Source organism: Mugil cephalus, chromosome 16, assembly GCF_022458985.1.
Source record: "Mugil cephalus isolate CIBA_MC_2020 chromosome 16, CIBA_Mcephalus_1.1, whole genome shotgun sequence".
In the NCBI taxonomy this organism is placed as follows: Eukaryota; Metazoa; Chordata; class Actinopteri; order Mugiliformes; family Mugilidae; genus Mugil; species Mugil cephalus.
In genome coordinates, this window is record NC_061785.1 from 11045788 (window position 1) to 11067678 (window position 21891).

Here is a 21891-nt window from a genome sequence, read left to right on the forward strand (position 1 = left end):
CGAAGCTCTCTCCGGATGTCGCCATCTTGTCGGTGAATGACTCCACAAAGTAACATCTAATTAAAAAATAGACAAGGAGGGGAAGATTTAGTGGAAGTGAGGCAGATGGCCGATGTTTGGAGAGACCGCTAGACATTTTAAGCCTTGATAGAATTTTTTTAGGATTCTTTAAAGCTCGTTTGTGGTTTTTGAATTACCGTAACTACCAATGGTTTGCGTTATTGACAGAATTCAAAGTGTGGCTGAACACCAACAAATTCCTCTAAACAACTCTCTCTTCCTGGTGCTCCCCGGTCTTGCGTCGCCCCCAACCTGCAGCCGACAGCAGTGGTGTGTCATCATTACCGTAATGGCAGCTTTTTTTTCCAGAAAGTTCAGCCACACTTTCAATTTTGTCCATCTGTGAGTTACGATAATTTAAATACCGCAAGCTTTTTTTTTTTATGCGGAGGCAGATGTCCTAAAGGTTTAAGTTATTAATGACAGTTGTCATGAATTTGGAACCAGGCAGTAAACATGTATATTTCTGCTTTAAAGTAGACTCATTTTTGGAGTCGTTCTTATGTGGACTTGTGCTGTTTTTGGTTTCAGTTTACAGACCCAGAGGATGCTGCTTAGCCTCAATTAACCTGTTGCTGCACCTGCGTTCGCTGTAGTCATGTTTCATGTCGTTATCGTCTATTACCTCACAGATAACTCTCCCTATCATAGTTAAACAAGTCACATTGTTGCATCAGTGTGGTTCTCAACAATAAACAGTAGCAGCTTATGGTCGAATATTAATCAGCTTTATTGTAACTGACACCGATCCATACGATATGCTTGGCTGGCTCTGATACTGGTACGTATGGTCAGGGCGTCCATACATTTTTGCTGAAGCAATGCTTGTTAACTGGAAGTCCTGGGTAAAATCAAAGCTCTTGATTTTGACATACAGCTTTAACTCCCCTTAAATCTTCCTTTATGTGATGGCTTCACACAAAACAATTGTTTAGTTTAAGAAATATCTTAAATAATATAAAAAATCACCTGAAAACTAATTAAATTTTTTATCCTTATACTGTCTTTTTTTTAATTTATTGACCAAATCTCCTCTCACTCTACACCCCCCCCCAAAAAAAATATACACAAGCACACAAACAAATGCCAATGAGCATGTTATTGATTGCTATTAATAGTTGAGCCCCCCGACGACCGTAGCTTGTTGCCGCTCCGCTCTCACTTGTGGAACGTGTGGGAGGCAACTACAGCCGCGGACAGGTTGGAGGAGAAGTGCGTGAACGGGGAAAGATGTAGAAACAGACAGAGGGGGGAGAAGAGAATGTGCGTCTCTCCATCGCTGAAGTCAGGCTGCCGTGTTGGCTCCTCTCCTCTCACAGTGTGTGTGTGTGTGTGTGTGTGTGTGCGTGTGTGTGTGTGTGAAAGTGGGTGTGAGCAGCTGAGCGAGTTGGTCGCTGAGCGCGCTGAGAGTGGCCGCCACTCCACTCCTCTCCGCTCATCCATGCTGGATTAAAAAACCCCCTTTTTGGACTTGTACACACAGCTGTTTGGGACGCGCGCACTCTCACGGCGGCTGCAATGAGCGAGGAGGCTAAAGACAAAGCCACGGGGAAGTCGGCTCATCGCAAGAAGAAAAGCAAGAAGGTAAAAGAAAGCCCGAGCCACACTTGTAAACAACCCGGTGTGGCTGACACGGACGAAACACAAATCTCAGTGGTTCACACGGGGAATTAAGCCTTCGGTTTCACTTGTGTTATTGTGTTTTCGACAAAAGTTACAGAGCATTTAAAAAGCATCATTATGTGTTATATATTTATATTTATATTTATTTAGAGAGGCCTTTCTGTGTGGAGTTTGCATGTTCTCCCTGTGTCTGTGTGCGTTCTCTCCGGCTTCCTCCCACCGTCCAAAGACATGCTCGTTAGGTTAATTGGTGATTTTAAATTGGCTATAGGTGTGATGATTGTGAATGGTTGTTTTTCTCTGTGTTAGCTGTGTCATATACTGGCAACTTGTCCAGGGTGTACCCCGCCTCTCACCCAATGACAGCTGGGATAGGCTCCAGTCTGTTCTTTGTTCATAAAAAAATGCCTTCTGAAATAATTTACACTGTGATGCACAACATTGCTGGGATACTACCATGCATTTGGATTTGTTTGCCATATAGGAGTTCAAATTTCAGAGTCCTTTGAATCCTTAAAAATGTGCACCTGCTAATGCGCAGATGGGAGAGGTGAAAGAGGCAAAATGAAAAGGGAGAGGATAGACCAGAGGTGAAGGATGACGGACCCAGAAAAGGCGACGGAAGAGAAAAAACTGAGAGGTGAATGTGAACCTGGAGGTCTCGGCCAGAGATCGAACGGACCTAGGTTTTTGCTTTCTCTGTCGTCTGACATCATTTCAACAAATATGAGCCCCAGTGTGATTTGTTTCGATGCAGACAGTGTTGCTCTCACTGCTCTTGCTGCTTGTGATTAAAATGGCTTTTCCTGAGCTTAGTAGAGACATTAGGATTTATAGTTCTACATTAGCTGGATGTCTGGGGCGAGTGGGTGGAGTTATTTGTTCCGAGCTTTAGTTTATGTCACTGAAAAAGAAAGAAAGAAAGAAAGAAAGGTGGTCCCAGTCAGAAATATTTGTCTTCTGAAAGGGGTCCAGTTTTTGGGATAAAACATTCGGTCATGAGAAAAGGATTACAGAGTAAGAATGAGATTTCTGGTTAAGGAGCTGGGTTTTGACTTCTTGGATACTAATGCGGCTACAACACCTGGCTTTTTTTGCTAAAATAATACTTTCAGTACCCTACTTTGAGAATTAAAAACATTTATTTAACACACAAGTGTTGTCACAGGAACTTGTTGAACTGCTAGCTAGCTAGTAAGCTAACTAGTGATATGCTAACTAGTTAGCTTACTAGCTAGCTAGCTGGAAGCTACTAATAGTAAATCATGAAAGCTCTGATTGCTCCTTTTGTTGTCTATGTACAGAGCTGTTCCTTTACCATTGGTAATAAAATTACAAGGAATGTGATACAACTAAATTACAATACTCACAGTATATTAACTCATTTTTGAAAACTACCACTTGGTTGAACTAGAACCTTCCAGTTAAGGGAAGGGATGAAACCGTTTCCCATGAAGCCAGCAATAGACTCACGGCTCATCAGGATAGCACATCATTTTATTAACCAATAAGAATATAGCTATAACGGAACAATAATTTTAGTCTGTTATTCTGTTTTTCTTATCATTTATTTTATCTTCATTCAGTCCGATGTTCGTCTCAAAGTTTGTGCACCAAAATGGGGGAAGTTACGTAATAGCTGAAAAGGATATTACGGACTCATTCATTTTGGAACCCATTTGTGTTCACAATCCTTCCTTGTGTCCTGTACTTTTAATGTCTGCCGTTTTTTAATTAAACTGCCCCTTTCCAGATATGAATATGTTTCATTATGCACTCAGATTCCAGTTCATAGGTACTGCTAAGCTTAAACCAATAATGTTAAGTACAACAATCCTGCAATAAATCCTGCCTCTGTGAAGGTTACGTGGGTTCCAGCTGTTGAAACGGTTGTAGAGAAGTGTTGATTTAACTCCGTGGTCATTTGGACGGCTGCGGTTTATGGTGGTTACTATTTACCCCATCCCAGTATAAAGGCAGGATAGGGTAAATAACAGAACCCCCTCTTTGTCCTTACCTAATAACCTGCCAGCTGAGTACATGTTGCTCTGAAATAATTACACATTGCTCTTTATTTTATAGGTATATAGCAGCAGTTGCCTTTGTGTGCCTCTGTAGCTGCCTGAGGACACAAATAAATGTATAAGTACCTGAATTAAAAGGTTGTTCCATCAAAGATTAGTGATCCTAAGGCTGCCTGCCAAAGTTCAAGTAAAGGTGAACCAAAAACGAGTTGCAACACTTGGTCGTTTTTAGTGTGACCAGTCCTCTAAACTTACCATTTGTCTTAATTAAATCCAAAACTAGCTAGATAAACACTATTCTGACTGTACATCACATACCATCTTTGAGTGCTTGCTTCAGATGTAATTCAATCAAACCAGAGTTGTTGCAGAGCCAGCCTGGTTTAGGGCTATGAATCTGCAAAAGCAAGTCCTAAGCTAGTACAAGTATGTGTGTGCTCTGCTCTTTGCTGCAAAAAGAGTGCTGGCTAAGCACCATTATTCTATAAGATTCAGCTTTATGCTAAGTCAGCGCTCCCTAATTGTCTTCCTACACTCATATACCATAGCCTTCTACGTGCAACAGGTGTTTTTCATCCTCCCAGTGCATAAAGAAGACAACATACAGTGTATATGATTTACTGCGTCTCCATAATATTGGTGTGTCTCCCGGAAAGGAAGGAGCCTTGAGAGTTTATATCTGTACATGTTGTGCTGTGTAATTGGCACAGAGATTAATGGGCGTCTTTTTGCATTTGCTGCTGCCAGTACAGCACGGGATAGAGGGGAAGGAGACGAGGAGAAAGGACCAGAAAACTAGAGGAGGGGTCAGAGAGGGTGGGGGAGGAAGCGAAGACAGACAAAGGCATCGAGAGGAAGAGGAGAGTCGGGGTGAGGGTGCTAAGGAAGCGAGAGATGGAAGGAACGTATTCATAAAGTGGAGAGAGAAAGAGGGCAACGCGGGGCTCCCGAATGTGTAGTGAGACGGGGTCTCGTCTGATGAGAGATGACTGTTGTGTCTCAGTGATCATGTGGGGAAGAGACAGCCAGGGAGGGACGGAGGGGAACAGATGAAAAAGGAGAGTGCAGAAGGAAAGGGGTTTGACGGCTTTATTCTAGGGAAGAGATGGGCAGACTGAGTGGGAAGAGGAAGGAAGGCTATTAAAGGAATGAGAAGACAAGATAAGTGGAGAGATCGCGAAAACACGCTGTAAGGTTTGCGCTTCGATGAGTGTTGCATCCACTCTTCACCTGTTGCTAGGCGCACAGCGGTGATATATCACTGTATGAACAGTTTTGGCTACGTGGATGACAACATGCAGCGTGTGTATGAATAACAGCTGACTGCTTGGTCGTGGGTGTGTTTAAGGTGAGCAGTGAAGATAATATTGAAGTGGGAGGACCTCAGATGAATCCTACGTGTCCACACACACACACACACACACGCGAGTGGTCATGAGGGATATTTCTGGTTTTCTGCTAGTTGTTGTACACAAACAAAGAATTGCACAAAACATTGTACAACGTATCCACCTGTGTGCACCATTTTTAGCACTGAATTCTCACGCCTCTCACCTCAAGGGTAGGTTTTATGTGTGGCCTGTCTTTTGTCCATATATTACACGATAAAAGGGGGGTTGGGTAAGGTTAAGTGTCTTCAGTAACAAAATGCAGAGCCTTGTGAAAACCCTGGCACCAGGGCGGCTGAGTGTTTTTGGCTAGCATCTCTTTTTACACTCTTCACGCCGCCTCGATCAAAGACAGCGATTACGGAACAAATTGCGACATTTACTCCCAGATGTGGAACAAAACCAAGAAATACTGGGTCCCTAATTTCTCATCACGCAGGCCGATAACGTGTGACCGCTTGTGCCGCTCAGCTGCGTCCAGAGTCACCTGCGTGTTCTCTAATTAGCTGCTCGCTCTCTAACGGACAATTACTAATCGTCACGCCTCGTCATCGTCAGCTGTGGAGCCACCAGGCCAGTCATTTTGGCATCTGTTAAATGTGGTACTCCCAAAAACGTATTTACTGTACAGTTTATAAGAAGTTATGTCTTCTGTGTGAAAATGGCTGTTCCTATGACGATGTTAAACTGCTTTTCAAAGCGGGTAGTTCACGAACCCAGAGGGTTAATCCTCATAACATGCCACATGCCAAAGCGTACTTGAGTAAAGCACTGTAGTTGTTCCCATGGTTTGACACTGGTGAGTGCCATTGTGAGTGAATTCATAGTGTGTCACAGTGATTGTAAAGTGCTTTCAGTACCGTTATGTAGAAAAAGCACTTTATTAATACAAGGCCATTTAAGAACATAAGGTGCGCAAATGACAAACATCATCATCTACTCTTCAGGTTACTGCGTGACATAGACACGTTATGGTCGGCAAATTGATGCAGAAGTCTAAACCGCCTATTGAATTACTGTAATTTCACTTTCTAATAAAATAAAACATTTGACCTTTACATTGTAAAAAAATTAACAAAATTGGTAGAGATGCCAAAACTGTGATATTATTATTATTAATTTTTCTAACATGATCATTTTGTCCCTTTTCGTCCACCGTAGCCATAAGTACCAGTAGTTCTGTTTTTAGGTCAAAGTCTGACTGTCGCACAAAATGGAAGAGAAGGAAGGGAAAGGGGGAGGAAAGGGGGAGACATGGGGGATCTAAGAGCTTAGCAGGTGTGTTAATGGATGTAGCTATGACAACCAAAGACCCGCTGGGAGAGGGAGGAAGTGAGAGAACCAGTTTAAAGCTGTGGAAATTAGTCATCAGGTGGAAAGAGTGCAGCTTCACACTAAATATCAAGTTGGTTCGTAAGTGGACGCCCGAGTGTTGAGTTGGACGAACTCGAGGATAAAAACAAATTGATACAAGCTGTCACGCCCTGTGCTCGGTCTCACATACGCGCGGGCCCGGTATGCATTTACATTTTTACAGTGTAACTCAAAGCCCCGTCGTGTTGGGTCGTGTAACCGAGGAGGGGAGACGGGGAGACGGCGTCCACGTGTGCCGAGAAATGCCTCAACGGAGTGCGGAGGTGCAGGTGCCAGCAGATCCCTACGAACGGTGTATAAATGGATAAAAAAAACATTCTGATAATGACGGCTTCACTTTAACAAAGCCTCCCATCTGTTAGAGGGAGGTGAGCGGCACATATGTGCGTGTTGTGTCAGTGTTTCTGTGCAGTTTTTAGTAAGAGAAGTGGACTATTGCTTATGTAACGCGACTGCCCACGTTCAGTCATTTTCAGCCCACACCCTCTCCAATGTCAATACTGTCAATGCTTTCAATAGGCATGAAGTGGAAGCTTCAGCACACTGGCAATCTCATTTATCAGTTAGCGAAGAGTAAGAAAACTGAGCAATTCTGAGGTTTATAAGAAAGACGTTTCACTTAAGATCTGACGACAGTGGCCTTAGTTTTGGCGTTCGTCCTGCACCATTTGCCGTCAGTCGGATTTCTGTCGGCACTTTTCTGGCATGTGTAATAGGCAGCAGAAAAGGTCGATCAGAGAGTTCTGGAGCCAGATCTGATCAGATCATTTAAAAAATTGCCCTGATTGGCCAGGACGCCGATCAGGACATCCCTAATGTTTACTGAAATAGACTTCCCTGATGGCGTCTCTTGATGACTTCCTTTGACCTTTACTCTAGCACACCATGAGATTGGTGTTTATGTCTTCATGTAAACTGCCTATACAAACTGTTTTGATACACACCCTCACGTCCCTCCGCCATAGGATCAATGGGCCTCATGCAAGAACCGTTCTTACGATCAAACGTGTTCCGAAGCGTTTCCTACGAATGATTTACGAGAGATCCGGACCTGTCGCGATAGACACGTGAAATGAGTCTGCTATTTTCAAATCAAGTTCTTTACCTACAGGAAAGAGGAAAGAGTAACCAGCCACATTTTGGACGCCCTGGCGCATCAGGCACTTGGAAGACGGCGTGTATTTCGCGTGTATCAGCTTGCTGACTTATTTGCGGAATCAGACGAACGGTGAATGTCGAGGTTCAGACTGCCACGGGGGCTGTGCTGCTGCGTATCTGCCATTTGTTAGAGCTGCAACTCGGCTGATGAGCACGCTGATCCAACCCTATTCCACCCCGTTTGTCCCGTCTTGCGCTCGAAAGTTACTTGCATGCAAATTATTCTCAGACCATTTTCTAAACGTAGCATTTTCTCTCCGGGTGATTGATGTTATGCATTAGCGCCTTGGCTTATGAAACTTCTGGTAAACGCTGAAACCAGACAGGATATATAACGAGCGTCATACGTGCTCTCTGCTGTGATTGAACACGCCTTACCTTGCCTTTTGCTGGTCCCTTAATTGAAAATGACAGATTTGATTTTCTGTATCTCCGACAGCTCCCATCTCTGAAGTAGTACAGTTCTTTTTACTCTTATTTCTTACACTTATTTTTATGAATGAACACTGCTGTACTAGCAGCTAACTGGACTAGTTGTATTCATCATGTTTCTACGGGTCATTTACACACTTTTCTGAAGTTAGAAGTTAAAATGTTCTTGCATGAGGTCCATCCTGTAGTAACTTGGCAGATCTCTTTACTTTCCAAACAGAAGCAATATCACCTAGTCCACTACTTTTATGAAAAAGTAAAGACATTTCCAGCAGGTCACATCTCTCTGGAGCCTTTAGTTGGTTTGGGGTTCTGGGGACTACGGGGACATCGCTGTCTTCTTGAGTGCTGCCACTGAAACACGAACATAGATATTTGTCTGAAAGTTTTCCAGATACTCAGAATGAACCAGGTGTTTCACTGCTTACTGAAAAGGATTGGCACAATCTTCCCAGATGGCGTGAATCTTGATGATTTAAATGGGATGTACAATCTGTTGGTTGTACTGCCAGTTTTTGGTACAGACACTCATGTCTAGCCCTTTGTAGGATAATCTAACTTTGGAGATCTCTCCACTTCCCAAATAGAGGCATCATCACCTCAGACATGTAACCCGTCCCTTGCTTTTACGTCTAAACACCTGCAAAAGTAAAAAACATTTGCACCTCCGGGAAGTCTTTTAGTTCTGGACTGCGGATGCATCCCCGTCATCCCTTTCAGAGCCGTCTGCATTTAGACATGCACTGCCGCCACTGAAAGATGAACATAGAGATTATCGTTATTGCTCGTCAACGCAATGGACCTCCATCCTGCATCCCTCACGAGCATGGCGGCGTGTCCTGAATGGCTCGGCTGCAGAGGCAGCTCACCGTAGCAGCAGGGACGCGTGAGAAATATGTAAATAAAATGAGATTTATCTACAGCTAGCTGAACCTGCTCATTCACGGGCAACATGAGAGCATTTCCACTTTGGACTGGGTTCCCTCCTCTCCCAGAGGGCGGTGCTGGGTAGAGTCAGACAGGTTACTCTACACCAGGGCGTAATCCCAGTTGGAATGCCTGGTGCACAGCGTTTTGCGAGCGCAGCGCTGGCTGCCTTCCTGTATAGTTCACCATTCCTGTTGAGGCAGAGGGACACCTGATAAGTCCTCAAACGCTCTCACGAGTCATTGATAGAGTTTGGCCGGGTTGTACGTTGGGTGCCGCGTTGCAGTCTCTTCTCTGAAGGCAGGAAGTGTCGGCTGTAACATTAACTGATGAGTTGCCCATTCTAAAATTCTGCTAGCTGGCTCAGAAAGACGGCAACGTTATACCACACTCATGTCACGGCCCTGGCGCGATTAACTGATGGAGTGAAACCATTTAGCAGCACCAGAGGGCACTGGGGCCACCACATATGTCTTAATTATAATGTTTTAACAATAAAATCACCTTTGGGCTTTTGAGTGGCCTAGAGCAAATTTCCCTTGGAAACTGTTTGTGAGTCTTATTGGAAGGTAGGTAAATGCATAAATATGCTTATACCCATTCCTTTTTTTTAATATAGACCCATTTAATTTGGCTTTATAATCCTTCATTGTATCTCATTGGCCAGACTTCCTGGACAGAGCTGTTGAACGTTTTTATTTATTTATCTGTATTTGGACCGGAGCTGACATCAATTATTTAAGAGGAAAACTTTGGTCTTGGAACTGCAGTGGAAGAAATTAAGTAACTTGTGCTGAAAAGAAGGCAGCGATAGAGGAGTGGCACCAACTTGGCCATTTAGTCAAAATACCATTTTGCTTCATTTTCAGGAGATTATTTCAGCGGTGTGGTCTCAACTTGCTGAAAAAGGTAAAGTAGCTGAGATAATAGAAAATTAAAGCCAGATATCCAATCACACTACATTGGTTCTGCCCACTTTGTTGTGGAATCTGTTGGACATATAACAGGAGATGTTTTTCCAAACTTTATTGGATTTAAATGGATTTATTCCAACCACACACATGTATTAATTTGAGCGAATACTGTGATCCTAAATCTCTCACAGAAGCCCCTACTTTATGCTACAATCTCTCTGTACTTGCTTAAAGTTGCAGGGATAAGACAAATTAAAGGTCAAGTTTTAAAGCACACAGATCGGGTACTTCTTAATTCTGTTATTAATTACATGAGCAAAGTGTGTGTATAGCATCCACCGGAAATATAATAGAAGTCCCCCCCCCAACTTCATTGACCATGATTCCAGTTTAGTTAATCTGGTAACTCATTACCTGAAGTTTACCCCATGTGGAGCTTGGAATGAATTTATTCCAATGATGCACAAGAATTAAAGTGAGAGGAAAACCGTGATCATAAGTCTCTGATGGAGGAAATGAAGTAGTTAAAGATCCCTACTGTTGGCTTCAATCTGTGAAAGGAAGGAATTAATAGTGGAGTCTGTCCAAAATGGCCATTCAGCGTAATATCAGTTAACCTATTCTGCATCTGAGGTTCACTCTGTGGTTAAGGACTCTTAACTGGCTGAAAAGGTAGCTGGGATAATACGCATTAAAGGTCAAGAGCAGTTGTAAAGCACTTGCATTTTAGTGTATTTTTAGTGTCCTTGATTCCCATTTCACTTAACAGAAGACAAGCCCTCACATGACATGTCATTATAAAATTAATTAAAAGAGCGACTTAAGGATGAATTAAAAAAAGAAAAAGGAAAAAGTCCTAATTATGTTTCAGTCTTTCAGGAATGAGCTTTTTTTTGAAGAAGTGATGACAAGGCGATATTCTCCATTCATCATGCAGTGATTTTCACCTGCTCCTCTGCGTATTGTACGGGAGATATTCTCGCCAAACACCACGCGGTATAATGAGGCTGATGATATTCTTTGGGGTGAGAGTTCCTGCCAGCGCGGTCCCTTAGAGCCAACATATTGTGTTTTTGCTGAGGCAGCCGTGGAGCAGAATGCTGCGCTTGGCTCTCTTTCTCTCGCTTCACAGGAACAGGATGAAGCCCTGCTCTGATAGCATGGTTCCCTCGGTGTACTGTCCCCCCCCCCACTACCACCACCATCTCTCCCTCGCACATATAGACACAAAGAGGGGGCGCACTGCAAGTGATGAGTGAAAGTGGAAGAAACAAAGTGAGATAGTACAACTTATTGGCCTGGACTCTGTGATTCGGTTCCAGTTGTACTTTGCTGTGTTTGCCTTGCTCAGCAGTTGACTGGGACCCAGGACTGCAGCTCTTTTTTTTTTCTTCCTCTAGGATCTGTGCTTTAAACAACTCTTAATCCTCAGCAAAGCAGAAATCTGTGCAGTGTCCATTTGCGGTTATACATCGTCCTTTTTTACTACGTTTTAAAAGTCAATTAACAGTGTTTTACTTTATTGATCTCACTCCATTTACTTGAATGTATTTCTTCAACTTGAGCGACTCTGATTAGAGAATACAACTTAACTGATTACGGGGAAACTAAATAAAAGGATCTGAGAAGATTTATGTGTGTACATGCTCCCAAAGCTTCAATCACAATAGAGCTTTTTTGGGAGGAAAGTGGATCTGCTCACTGCGGAGCTTCAAATGGAAATATAACAGAAGAAGAAGAGCTGCCTGTCTTGATCTAGTGGTTTTGTTCTTGTCATAGATAAGAGTTTTGATTTATTGATTACTGGGTTGCTGTGTGACAATACTTCTTTTGTAATTCTTTGGACAAAATAGTGCACCATTCTCGTTTTCCTTCTCTAAATTTCAAATTGTATACCTGTGCCTTCATCAGTTTTGACCAACAATACAATATACCCTTGTTTTTTATTAATTTATTTATTTATTATAAAACCATGGTTTTCAGTTTGGAGGCAGCCACGTCTTCCGGTAAATCAGGGTGACCAGACGTCCCCGATGTCTGGCGACAGTCCCCGTTGTGGATGAGCTGTCCCCTGGCTAAAGCTGTCCCCGATTTTAGCGCTTTGTGAAGGAGGAAGAAAATGTTGCGCACAGACTATAACAACAGTTACTACGGTAGCCGGTCGCGCTGCTATTGACATTACAGACATAGGAGCTGAAGTATGTTTAATTGTGAATACATGTGTCAAAATAACTGAAACCGTAATTGTCCCTGTTTCTTCTGCTGTAAATGACTTTAATTCCAGAAATCCGGTCACCTTACGGTAAATTAAAAATGAAAAAAAGAATCCGACGCATTCAGTCAGTCTGTTCCGTACGATAAGCAAATTAAGCGATGGAAAGATAGCAGTTTGTTAGTTGCAGACAGTTTTTTTCTTTTTGTCTTCCTCAACATTATACTCGACAAAAAAAAAAAAAAAAAAAAACGTCTCACAGTAGTGGTGTCAGTAGTGGTGTCACAACACAAACAAACGGAGGCAATTTGGGGAGAAATATAAGCCATGGAAATCGCAAATTCAAACAGTTCAGTCGCATGTTGAACAATGGAGGCCATGTTCACCATGTTTTCTTTAAATAATAACGTCAACACAGCCGATACAGCAGTAAGTTAGGCGTTCAGTCCGTGGCTCAGTTGTGACAAGAATTGGTTAAACTACATCAGCTCCAGATGCGAAGGCGAGCGCGGCTTTTGCGAGTTTGTGCGCTCTTAACATATTGAACTCGAAGTCATTTTGATAGCGTATTCCCAAGACACATTTCAGCATATTAAAAACAAACACTTCAGTTTTGATCTTAGTTTGGCGTGTGGAGCCGCCGCAGCAGATATAAATGCAATAAATCCCAGCGGTGAGTACGGTTATTGCTGAGAGGAAGCTTCCTCCGGTATTACTCGATGTCAGAGAGTGCGGAGAAATGTAAAATGGGCAAAAACACCATATAGCCGGCGAATTAGCTTAATGTCGGAAGGACTGACTAAGCAGCGGGACCCTCAGAAGGAGCCACGGTTTGCAGAAAAGCTGGCAGAGTGTCAGCTATAGATCACTGTTCAATACCTGCACCAGCATTACAGTAGCTTTACTCGGATTCAGACCGTCTCGGCTGTAGAGTGCAGTTCCCAGCCGGCTGGACATAAGATAAATCTGTGAGGTTGTTACATGATAATGAAAAAGTAGGGGGAAAAAATTCCAGCAGGAAAGAGTATGAATTATTTAATAAATGTTCCTGTAAAGGCCCCTGTAGCCTTTTAGTATAGTAGTCATTTTCCATTGTTCAGCAACCCAGACCCATAAACATTATGTAGCGATGGTTGTGTTGTTTGATTCTGCGCACCCTCCAGTGTTTTTTTTCCACTAACACGTTTGCTTTCGCTTTGGTGGGCCTGTGTACATAATGTGCCACACGTTGCAGATTGTGAGACTGCACAGAACCACCTGCGTGTGTGTTATTTTTGTCCACGTGATCACTCTGGGCCCAAACAAAAGTAGCGTGAGCTCATCCTTATGACAGTGAGTCATCAACGTCTCTCAGTATTCCCCAGATAATCCGAACAGAAATGCCTCTGCGTGACCACCTGAGTAGGGAAACAGAGCGACCTTGATCGGGCGCAGGTTTGAGAGGGGTGGCGTAAGCCTTTGATAATCTGTTAGGCGGGAAAACGTTAGCTCCTAATAACCGCGCAAACATTTGATCGGAAGGTTAAAATAAATCTATTCTTTCGTGCGATAAACATCTCGAGACAGGCTTCCAGGAGGAACAGAAACACGGAGGGAGAAGAACAACCAGTTGTTCAAACAAGTTTAAAAGACGGATGAAGCTCTTTAATCTGTGTGGGCTGCAACTTTCAATGGTGTGGCTCCATCTCGGTCATCTTCTTTCATTTTAATTAAGTTTGGGAGGACAACAATCTTCCTCTTCTGTTATATTTCCATCAGATTTGATGTTCCACAACGGGCCGAACCACTTTTTTGTAAAAGTTCTATTCTGAATGATGTTTTTGAGGCATTTTATTTTATTTATTCCTTTTATAAGGATGATTTAAGTCACCTTGAAGTCAATGTAAACGTAGCAATCTATGCTAACTGTAAAGCTAACTCCAAAATGTTTCGTCAAAGCCTGAAAATAAGGTAAAGCTGAATAAAATGGATTACTTACCTAATTTAATGGATGAAATGCACAATAAAGTAAAAAAAAATAAAAAATAAAAAGGAATAGGTGAGTAACACCACTGAGTTTAATTTGTTTATGACAAAATGGCTCAGATTGATTATAAGAGGTATTTTTTCTCTTTACCTGCCCCATAATGAAATCCCACACCAGGCTAGACTTCCAGTGGCCTTGGGGTAAAACACGAGAGTCAGAAAGTAGACCGCGTCTTATTGAAAAGCCAGGAATAGGCGGACCAGACAAGTCTCACACGCTCGAAAATGCACAAAGCCTGGAGTTCAGGGGAGGAGCTCGCGTCAGGGCTAAGTGAAAGTGTCAGACGGTAGTATGATTTGGCTGCTATGACTCTGTAGCCATGGCAACAGGAGTGTGAAGAGGGGTGATGTAATCGTTTTCAGGGAGACATCCATCTCTTTTCATTCATATTTGTCTCCGTGCACCATCGAGTCTTTCCCTGTCTCCCTGTTCCTCCATATTTCCTTGGATTCTCTCTCGGCCTCCCTATGTTGTTTACATGTGTGTGCAGCTTCCTCTTTTCTTTCTTGTTCTTTGCCCCCCCCCTCCTCATCCACCATTACCTCACCTCCCTCTCCTCTCGTCTCCTCCCGTCTGCTTTCGCTACATTTAGAGCTAGTTTTTACTGACTCGGGTATATCAGGGTATTGAAGCACATTGGATTTGATGTAGTTGCTCTTGTGTGAATTGGATTAGAAGTCTTAGCTTGGCTTTTCCTTTCAGGGTGTTTGGTTTCAGGATCACTCGCTGTATCAAAAGAAAAGTCACTTAAATGTTTGTTGTTGAAATGTCTGCTACATTTTCTGCAACTGGCTAGCTTAGATGAGCACAAAAACACATTCAAACTGATTCAGGGTTGCTCTCTTCCCCAGTTTCTGCAGCTGTGGTTTTATTTTCAGTATACAGACCCGAGGGTGGTATTAATCCTCCCCTTACTCTAAATGTGGATGGAGACTTTGGATCTGGCTCTGGATGTTCAGTAAAAATCGACGGTGGATATTTGTTAATTCCGTCTGCGATGACTGGAATAGCTCTGCTGTCTTTTGTTTAATTGAATTATTGTTAGAATTTTAACTATTTGGACTGATTGGAACTAAACTTGATCTTTTTAATCATGTGTAACTTTACTGTTTAAATCCTGAACAACAGCAGCTCCGTCATGGGAGCAGGACAACAAACATTACTTAAGTTAAGTCTAAAAACAAATGCGAGTTTTGCTTGAAGACGCATCAACACTAGCTTCTACAATTCTACAGAGAGAGTCGATGTCTTCCTTTCTCCTGTTAGTGGTTCTTTAATGACCGATTAACACCAAGAAACTCTCTAGGTGCGTTTCAGTCCCTGAATAGGTTGTTCATTTTGGAAGATAAATAACACAATCCTCCAGTTCCAGTAATTACCTGGTTATTAATAAACTCTCGTCATGTTAGTTTCAGGTGTATAAAACTCACATTGTGTTTCTATTTAGACCCCAGTAGCTTCTTTTTACAATTAAAGAAGCTACTTGGATGAAACATCATCAAAAAACTCTACGAGGCCATCTGTCCTTATTTTACCTTGTTTTTTTGTTGTTTTTTTGGATATTTTTGGATATACTGGATGACTGATAATCTTCATAGATAATCTCGCTAGCTACTGGCCTCAGTTTTTTTTTTTTTTTATCACTGTCACGCTTGACAACTTGCTGTGTACATACATCATTCATGGGACTTAACATGCTTGTAATCCCACCATGGTAGGGCACTTTTGTATCTGACTCCCCTGCCTTTGCCCTGTCATCACTCAATTTGAAGTCTTTCCACAAAGCTGAAGTCTTTGACATGTCATCTTCACCTAAGAGCTTCGAGCTAAGCTGAACTGAAGTGTGACTGCTGTGGGTGAGAAGAATGTCGACCACCCGGGATGTGATATTTCAACATTATGTCGCTGCATTCGAAAAATATAGAATGTAGTAGGCTGCACGAAGGTGAAAGCGAAATCTCTTGGCTAAATAATATAATGTCTGAATAATATTTGAGTCCATATTTTGAAAAAAAAAATCTTGATGATTTTAAAGTATTTTTTGTTGTGCGTGTTTATTTCCAAATGGGACGGATGTGTTACTGACGACATGGTTCCCATACACCTTTGCTGTATGTAAACAGGAAGTGTAAACTATTCATGAGTTGATACAATGGATGAAAAAGTGAAGCCAAAGCAAATAGAGCTCCCCCTGGTGACTGGCTGAGAGTATAGGTCATAAGCTCCGCCCCTTCCATGTTAGTGGATGGGACTTGTGCCAGACCAAAACACTATAATACATGTCACGTTTTCAAGAATGGCTGATGCATGTTCAAGTGTCGAGCTATGGAAGAAACAGGATGTGACATAATGGTGACTGCCAGCTGCCGTGGCAACCACTCCGTAAAGTGGGAATAAGTCCAAAAAATCACTGTATAATCCAACATTTCCTTGTAATTGGCGAAGGTAGTTCAGAGCGTAGTATTAAATGTATAAACAAAAATGTGAGTGTGTCAGGTGGTAGTGTGATCGGGTCATTTATATCGTGACCTGACGTGGCTTCGCTTTCGGACCGCACTACGCAGACTCCGGCCCCAAGATGGCGTTGCCCGTATCCCCGGGAAAATAACGTCAGTTTGATCGGTGCGAGAAAGTGGCCAGACGTGGTCCGTATTTATACAGTGAATGGCTGTTTGTTTGAGTTTGACTCTGCCGCCGTGTTCACATTTCGAGCCGTTGAAGTGTTGCTCAAGGGTTTGCGTTTATGTCGTCATCTTATTAAAATGAAGTTGCTCGGTTTAAACAAGTGCCAGCTTGTAGCTTCATGTCCCCTTTCTTCTGTTAGAAATGTCTCGTAGCCTGTTGCTTGGTCCGCGACCCTTAAGAGTGACAATGGTTTCTGTGACAGCACTGTCACTCGGATGCAAAGGGTTAACGGTTTACTGTAGATGGAGAAGAATGAAAGACAAGAAGAAGACGGGAAGAAAAAGGAAGTGGTGTAATGATTTGATAGGATGAGGAAAGACAGATGAACAAGGGGTTTCTGAACCGGAGCACTGAGCGTACTGGCAGATCGCCTGCTGGAAATACCCAGACTGTTCCTCACACACACTGAGACGCACGTCATCATTGTCTGCATGTGTGTGTGTGTGTGTGTGTGTGTGTGTGTGTGTGTGTGTGTGTGTGTGTGTGTGTGTGTGAGCTACTAAGACCATGTATGCTTACAGTTAATCGCAACACCATCCATCATGTCACGTTACACCACAACAGCGTGTGTCATGAACACTTACAGGACATCATCAAAGAAGCAAGCGTGTCCTCTCTTGCTCTCTTTACTGCTTCGGTCCATTCGTCTCCATCACTTGGGTACGCACGCACACACACACACACACACACACCAGTATCAGCACAAAAACAACTCACATATGCAATAAAGGAATTGGCTTATTACACAGTTCAAGCATAAATAGGTGCAAACACCACATTCTGACAGTATGATATTAATGCAAGTGTCTAAATGTGACCTTGTCGTGTGAACTGCAGTGACCCCCATCCCTTCTGTAGGTTGTGATATGTTTAAATAAGAAAATAAATTATATATATATAGAAACACCCTGCGTTTACCTCGTTGTTCTCTCTCAGCTTGTATGTTCTCACGCTTTCTGTGACAGTGTTTTGGGCCGCTCGTCTTAGCACGCTCAACAGATGGTTTGAACCCTGGAGTGTTTCTGCAGCCTGAAGATTTGTTTTAATGTCACACATTTATTTCCTCTCTGGCAGCAATACACTTAATAATACTTTATTCCTAGCTGCCGCAGCCAACTCTGCCTCTGATGTTCTCATGACACCAGATTTTAAACTCTGGTCTGTTGCAACGTGGAGAGACATATACCAGGAGCTGTTTCCATGGATGTAAATGTCAGATGTGGATACTCTGTGGTTCTGACTTCATGGGTTTGGTACTGAAGTACGGAACCTGGAGGACGCAGGAGATCAGTCTGCATTTGGGGAAGCAGTGTAATTAATGGCACTGCACAAATTGCATTCTGGGATGCTTGACCGTCGCAAGTCCACATGTTTACCTACCAACGCATCCTCAATAAATTGGCCGTGGCAAGGCAAACACATCTGGGTGTTTGGATTGTACTTTGTCAGATGCGTACTTTGAATTGGAGCTACACTGAGGCAATGAATAATGATGATTCACAGGTCCAGACAAGAACGCATATTGATGACATACACTGACCAGGCATAACATTATGACCACCTACCTAATATTGTGTAGGTCTACCTTGTGCCTCCGAAAAGAGTTGTGACTCATCAGAAAATGGACACGGGCCTTCTGAGGGTGACCTGTGGTGTCTGGGGAAAAAAATGTTGTTGGTGTGATCTTTGGGTCCTTTTTGTTGAGGGGAGGGGCCTCTGTGGGTCATCCCACAATTTGTCGTCATGAATTTGGAAGCCAGGTCGACCTTGTGCTGTTTTTCACGTTTTTTTGTTTTTTAACTTGTTCCCAGAACGTTTCTGTGTGTGTGTGTCTGTGTCAGGCTGCATCCTGTGGTCATAATGTTGTGCCTGATCGGTGAATGTGCCAGCAGGGTGTGGTCTCTGTGGTGTGTTCAAGTGCGACTCTTTAGTCCAGGCATCTTCTTTGTTGCTAGCGGTAACACAAGAGTGGTTGTCTTAGGTACACGTTTGATTACTCATTTATTTTTTTTTGTAATGAAATTTCCAGAGAGATAAACTATAATAAGCCGTAGCTGTTTCTTATTGTGCTGTATTAGACTTATCTTAAATATAGCCTAGTAAAACATAATCAAATAGGGATAAATGATCAACCAGATGTGTTGATTGACACCTCCAGACCCCATAACCTATTTATTTATATGCTCCTTTATTCTGTTACATATTTTCCTGTTTCTTTTATTATTATTTTTTTTTTATCATCGTTTGCCATTTGTCTTTCAGCCCCCATCACTCTTTTATTTACCTCCTACTACTCTCTTCTCCGTCCTTTCCTCCTCTCCATCCATCCATCCATCCTCCTCCTGCCAGCGGCCACATGCCTGCTACTTGATGTGTTGCCATGACAGCCTGCCAAGGTGTCGACGCCAGGGTCATTTACAAAGCTCCACTGAGCATGCCCACCAGAGCTAGGTCAGGAAACCCGTCCTGAAGTGGCTGCATCCTGTTGAGCTCCAGCATGCTCCTTATGCGTGTTTGTGTGAGGGAATCCAGAAAATACAAGCGCCGCGTGTGTGTACGCGGATTAGAATGAGCTATCAGTATCTATAATGGAAAGTTCACGACTAATTAACCTTTATAATGTCAGGGGGGGTTATCATTCCACATGGATTACACTAGCTCCAACACACACACACACACACACACACACACACACACACGAACACACGCTCACAAACAGAGTCGGCTACATTAGGTTTTGATCTCCGAAGACGACCAGATGAAAGCGTAATGCGACGTTTAAATCCGGTGTAATTTCAGATGATCCTTGAGGAGGCTTTTTTTTTTTTTTTTTGAGGTTTAGTCATTACTCCAGTGATAAGTGGGACTTCTGCAGTGCTGTTGAGCCTGAAAAATGTATTGAGTGTCGTCTCATTTGTAACTCGACTAAAAAAAGAAATCTTTTGTAATGAGGTGGCCCAGTAGACTTTCCCACTCAGTGTGGACCCAGAATTTGTACCTTATCTTTTAAAGCTAGGGCGGCTGTTATTGTAAAAACGTAAAATAGACGTTGTTGTTTTAAGATTATTAAATGCACAGCTATGACGTGGAAAGACGTGGATTAATATACAAGGCATTTTTACTCAGATTATTAGTGGTACAATAATGTCCATGTAGATTCATGCAACTATATTGAGTGATAACAAGCAAAATACACATGCTCTGTGCTTTGTGTATTCGCTCATTTTCCGCATATGCCGCATAGACACATGTGTTTTGTTCATTAACTAAACACCTGTGGCTGGAGAAAAAAAGAAGAAAAAAAAAATCAACCCCCGTGTTTGAAATTCTTTCTTTCCAAATCATTTAAACGATTAATCGGGCAAAACCGTTCCTCCGTGCGATCTATCTGTCGCTGTGGAGGGATGTGAAGGAGTGTGATGTGGTTTGATATGGCCCCGGCGCGGCGAAGGGATACTCTGCTCCAAGTGCTATTTGTGGCTCGTGTATCCGGTTGCCTAGGAGACAGCTGGCAGAGCGCCAGCAGGAGACTGAAGTTGACCCCAGTCAGACAGACACAGATAAATAAATGAGCGCCCTAACAGACAGATGTAAACATTATAGGTACACTTACATTCACTTACATTCCCTCTCTCTCTCCCCCTCTCTCTCTCCCCCCCCCCAGGTAAGTGGCTGTGATGGTGTGTGCCCCCCCCCCCCCTCGTCACTGTGGTCTCAGCCCTCATTTGCCGCCCTTTGTTCTCAGGCTGTGAGCTGTACCCTCTTTTGTCTTGGGATGTCGGCAGGTAAAAGCTGGTGAGACATTCACTGACCATTAGCGCGCAAGCTTTAGTCACTTCAGTCCCGGCGCGGGTTTTGCAGTTTTGACGAAGCTGACCTTTCCTTTGTGTCCCCGAAATCTCTCAGCTCTCATTATAGAGGAGCCGAAGACGTCTGTATTGAAATGTCCTGACACATTCTGACACGTTGGGGCGCTCCCCTCCGTCCTTTCAGTCCGTTTATCTCAGGCTCACTTGTAGAGCTGCAGCCGGCCTCATCAGTCTCCATGGTGACCCTTATCTTCGCGCGCACCTCTTTTAGTAGCGCCTCCTTGATTGGTCCTGATTAGATCGGTGGCCAATTGGAACCAGTTAAGAGGATTTGGGTGAGAGATGAATTCTGCCTCCTTTTTACGATTAAGTTTATCAGAGCTGTGAACAGATTGTTTGCTATTCTTATGTAAACATGGTGACCACTTGGGGGCGCCAGAATCAAACTTCAATAATCGATTTAAGAAATAGTCTATAATGTTAACTTGGTAAACTGGATTTTTTTTTACATTCAGTATTTATATAGCAACATGTTCCACAGTTCTTTTAGCTTTGTCTTTGGTTTCTCTTAAATGCATGTTTGTACGTCAGAAGCCGTATATAAAAAAAAATAGAAACATTCTAGAAAACTACAACTAAAACAACAACATCTGTTCCACGATCTCACGCCACAGGGATGGGTCCGGACCAGAGGTCATTTGCAGTAGATTTGAGTTCAAATGTGATTATTCTGTCCTGCTTTGACATTTGAGAAGGCTGCAGTGCTAATGGAGGGCTGAAGGAGCATGGTTAATGCACGATGGCGACCATTACAGCACTCTGCCCACATGCGCCCAGCCTGGTTCTTAATGGACATTTATCTTCATTTTTTTTTTTTTTTTTATTATTATTTTTTATAAAAAGTCAGAGCCAGGCACATCCAACCTCCCTCTGCTCTGAATATGATCTAATCTGCCTGAATGACCCTGCAGGCCAGCAGACTTCAGCCGTAGTCCGCCGGTTACTTTAATGAAGCACACTGTGTTATGTTGATATACGTATCCTTATCTAGCTTAGATCCATTTGCTGTAAACTCCGTCAGGTGTCCGGATTCTGCTTTGTCAGTGTAGAGAGAGTGGATGAAATTAAGTGTGTGAGAGCTACAGAGACGGTAAGAGAGAGTTATAGAGAGCATCAGACAGCCATGGAGACAGAGGCCGAGTTATATCAAAACAATAAAAGTCCGTCTTAGCTTATTATTTCTTAAATTATTTAGTAAT

The 21891-nt window shown here is 42.9% G+C and overlaps 1 protein-coding gene across 2 annotated transcripts in view; it reads left to right on the top strand.

Annotated features, from left to right (window-relative positions):
* The window catches only part of LOC125022127 (ankyrin-3-like), a 149821-nt gene that overhangs the window by 14847 nt on the left and 113083 nt on the right, over positions 1-21891 (top strand). Inside the window, exon 1 of one of the 2 annotated variants that reach the window (XM_047608453.1) lies at positions 1368-1644. The exons of the other annotated variant lie outside the window; for it this stretch is intronic. Coding sequence (XP_047464409.1) covers positions 1579-1644 — 66 coding nt within the window. The 5' untranslated portion in view covers positions 1368-1578. Of the gene's footprint in view, positions 1-1367; positions 1645-21891 lie in introns of those variants that run through there. 2 annotated transcript variants of the gene reach the window in all.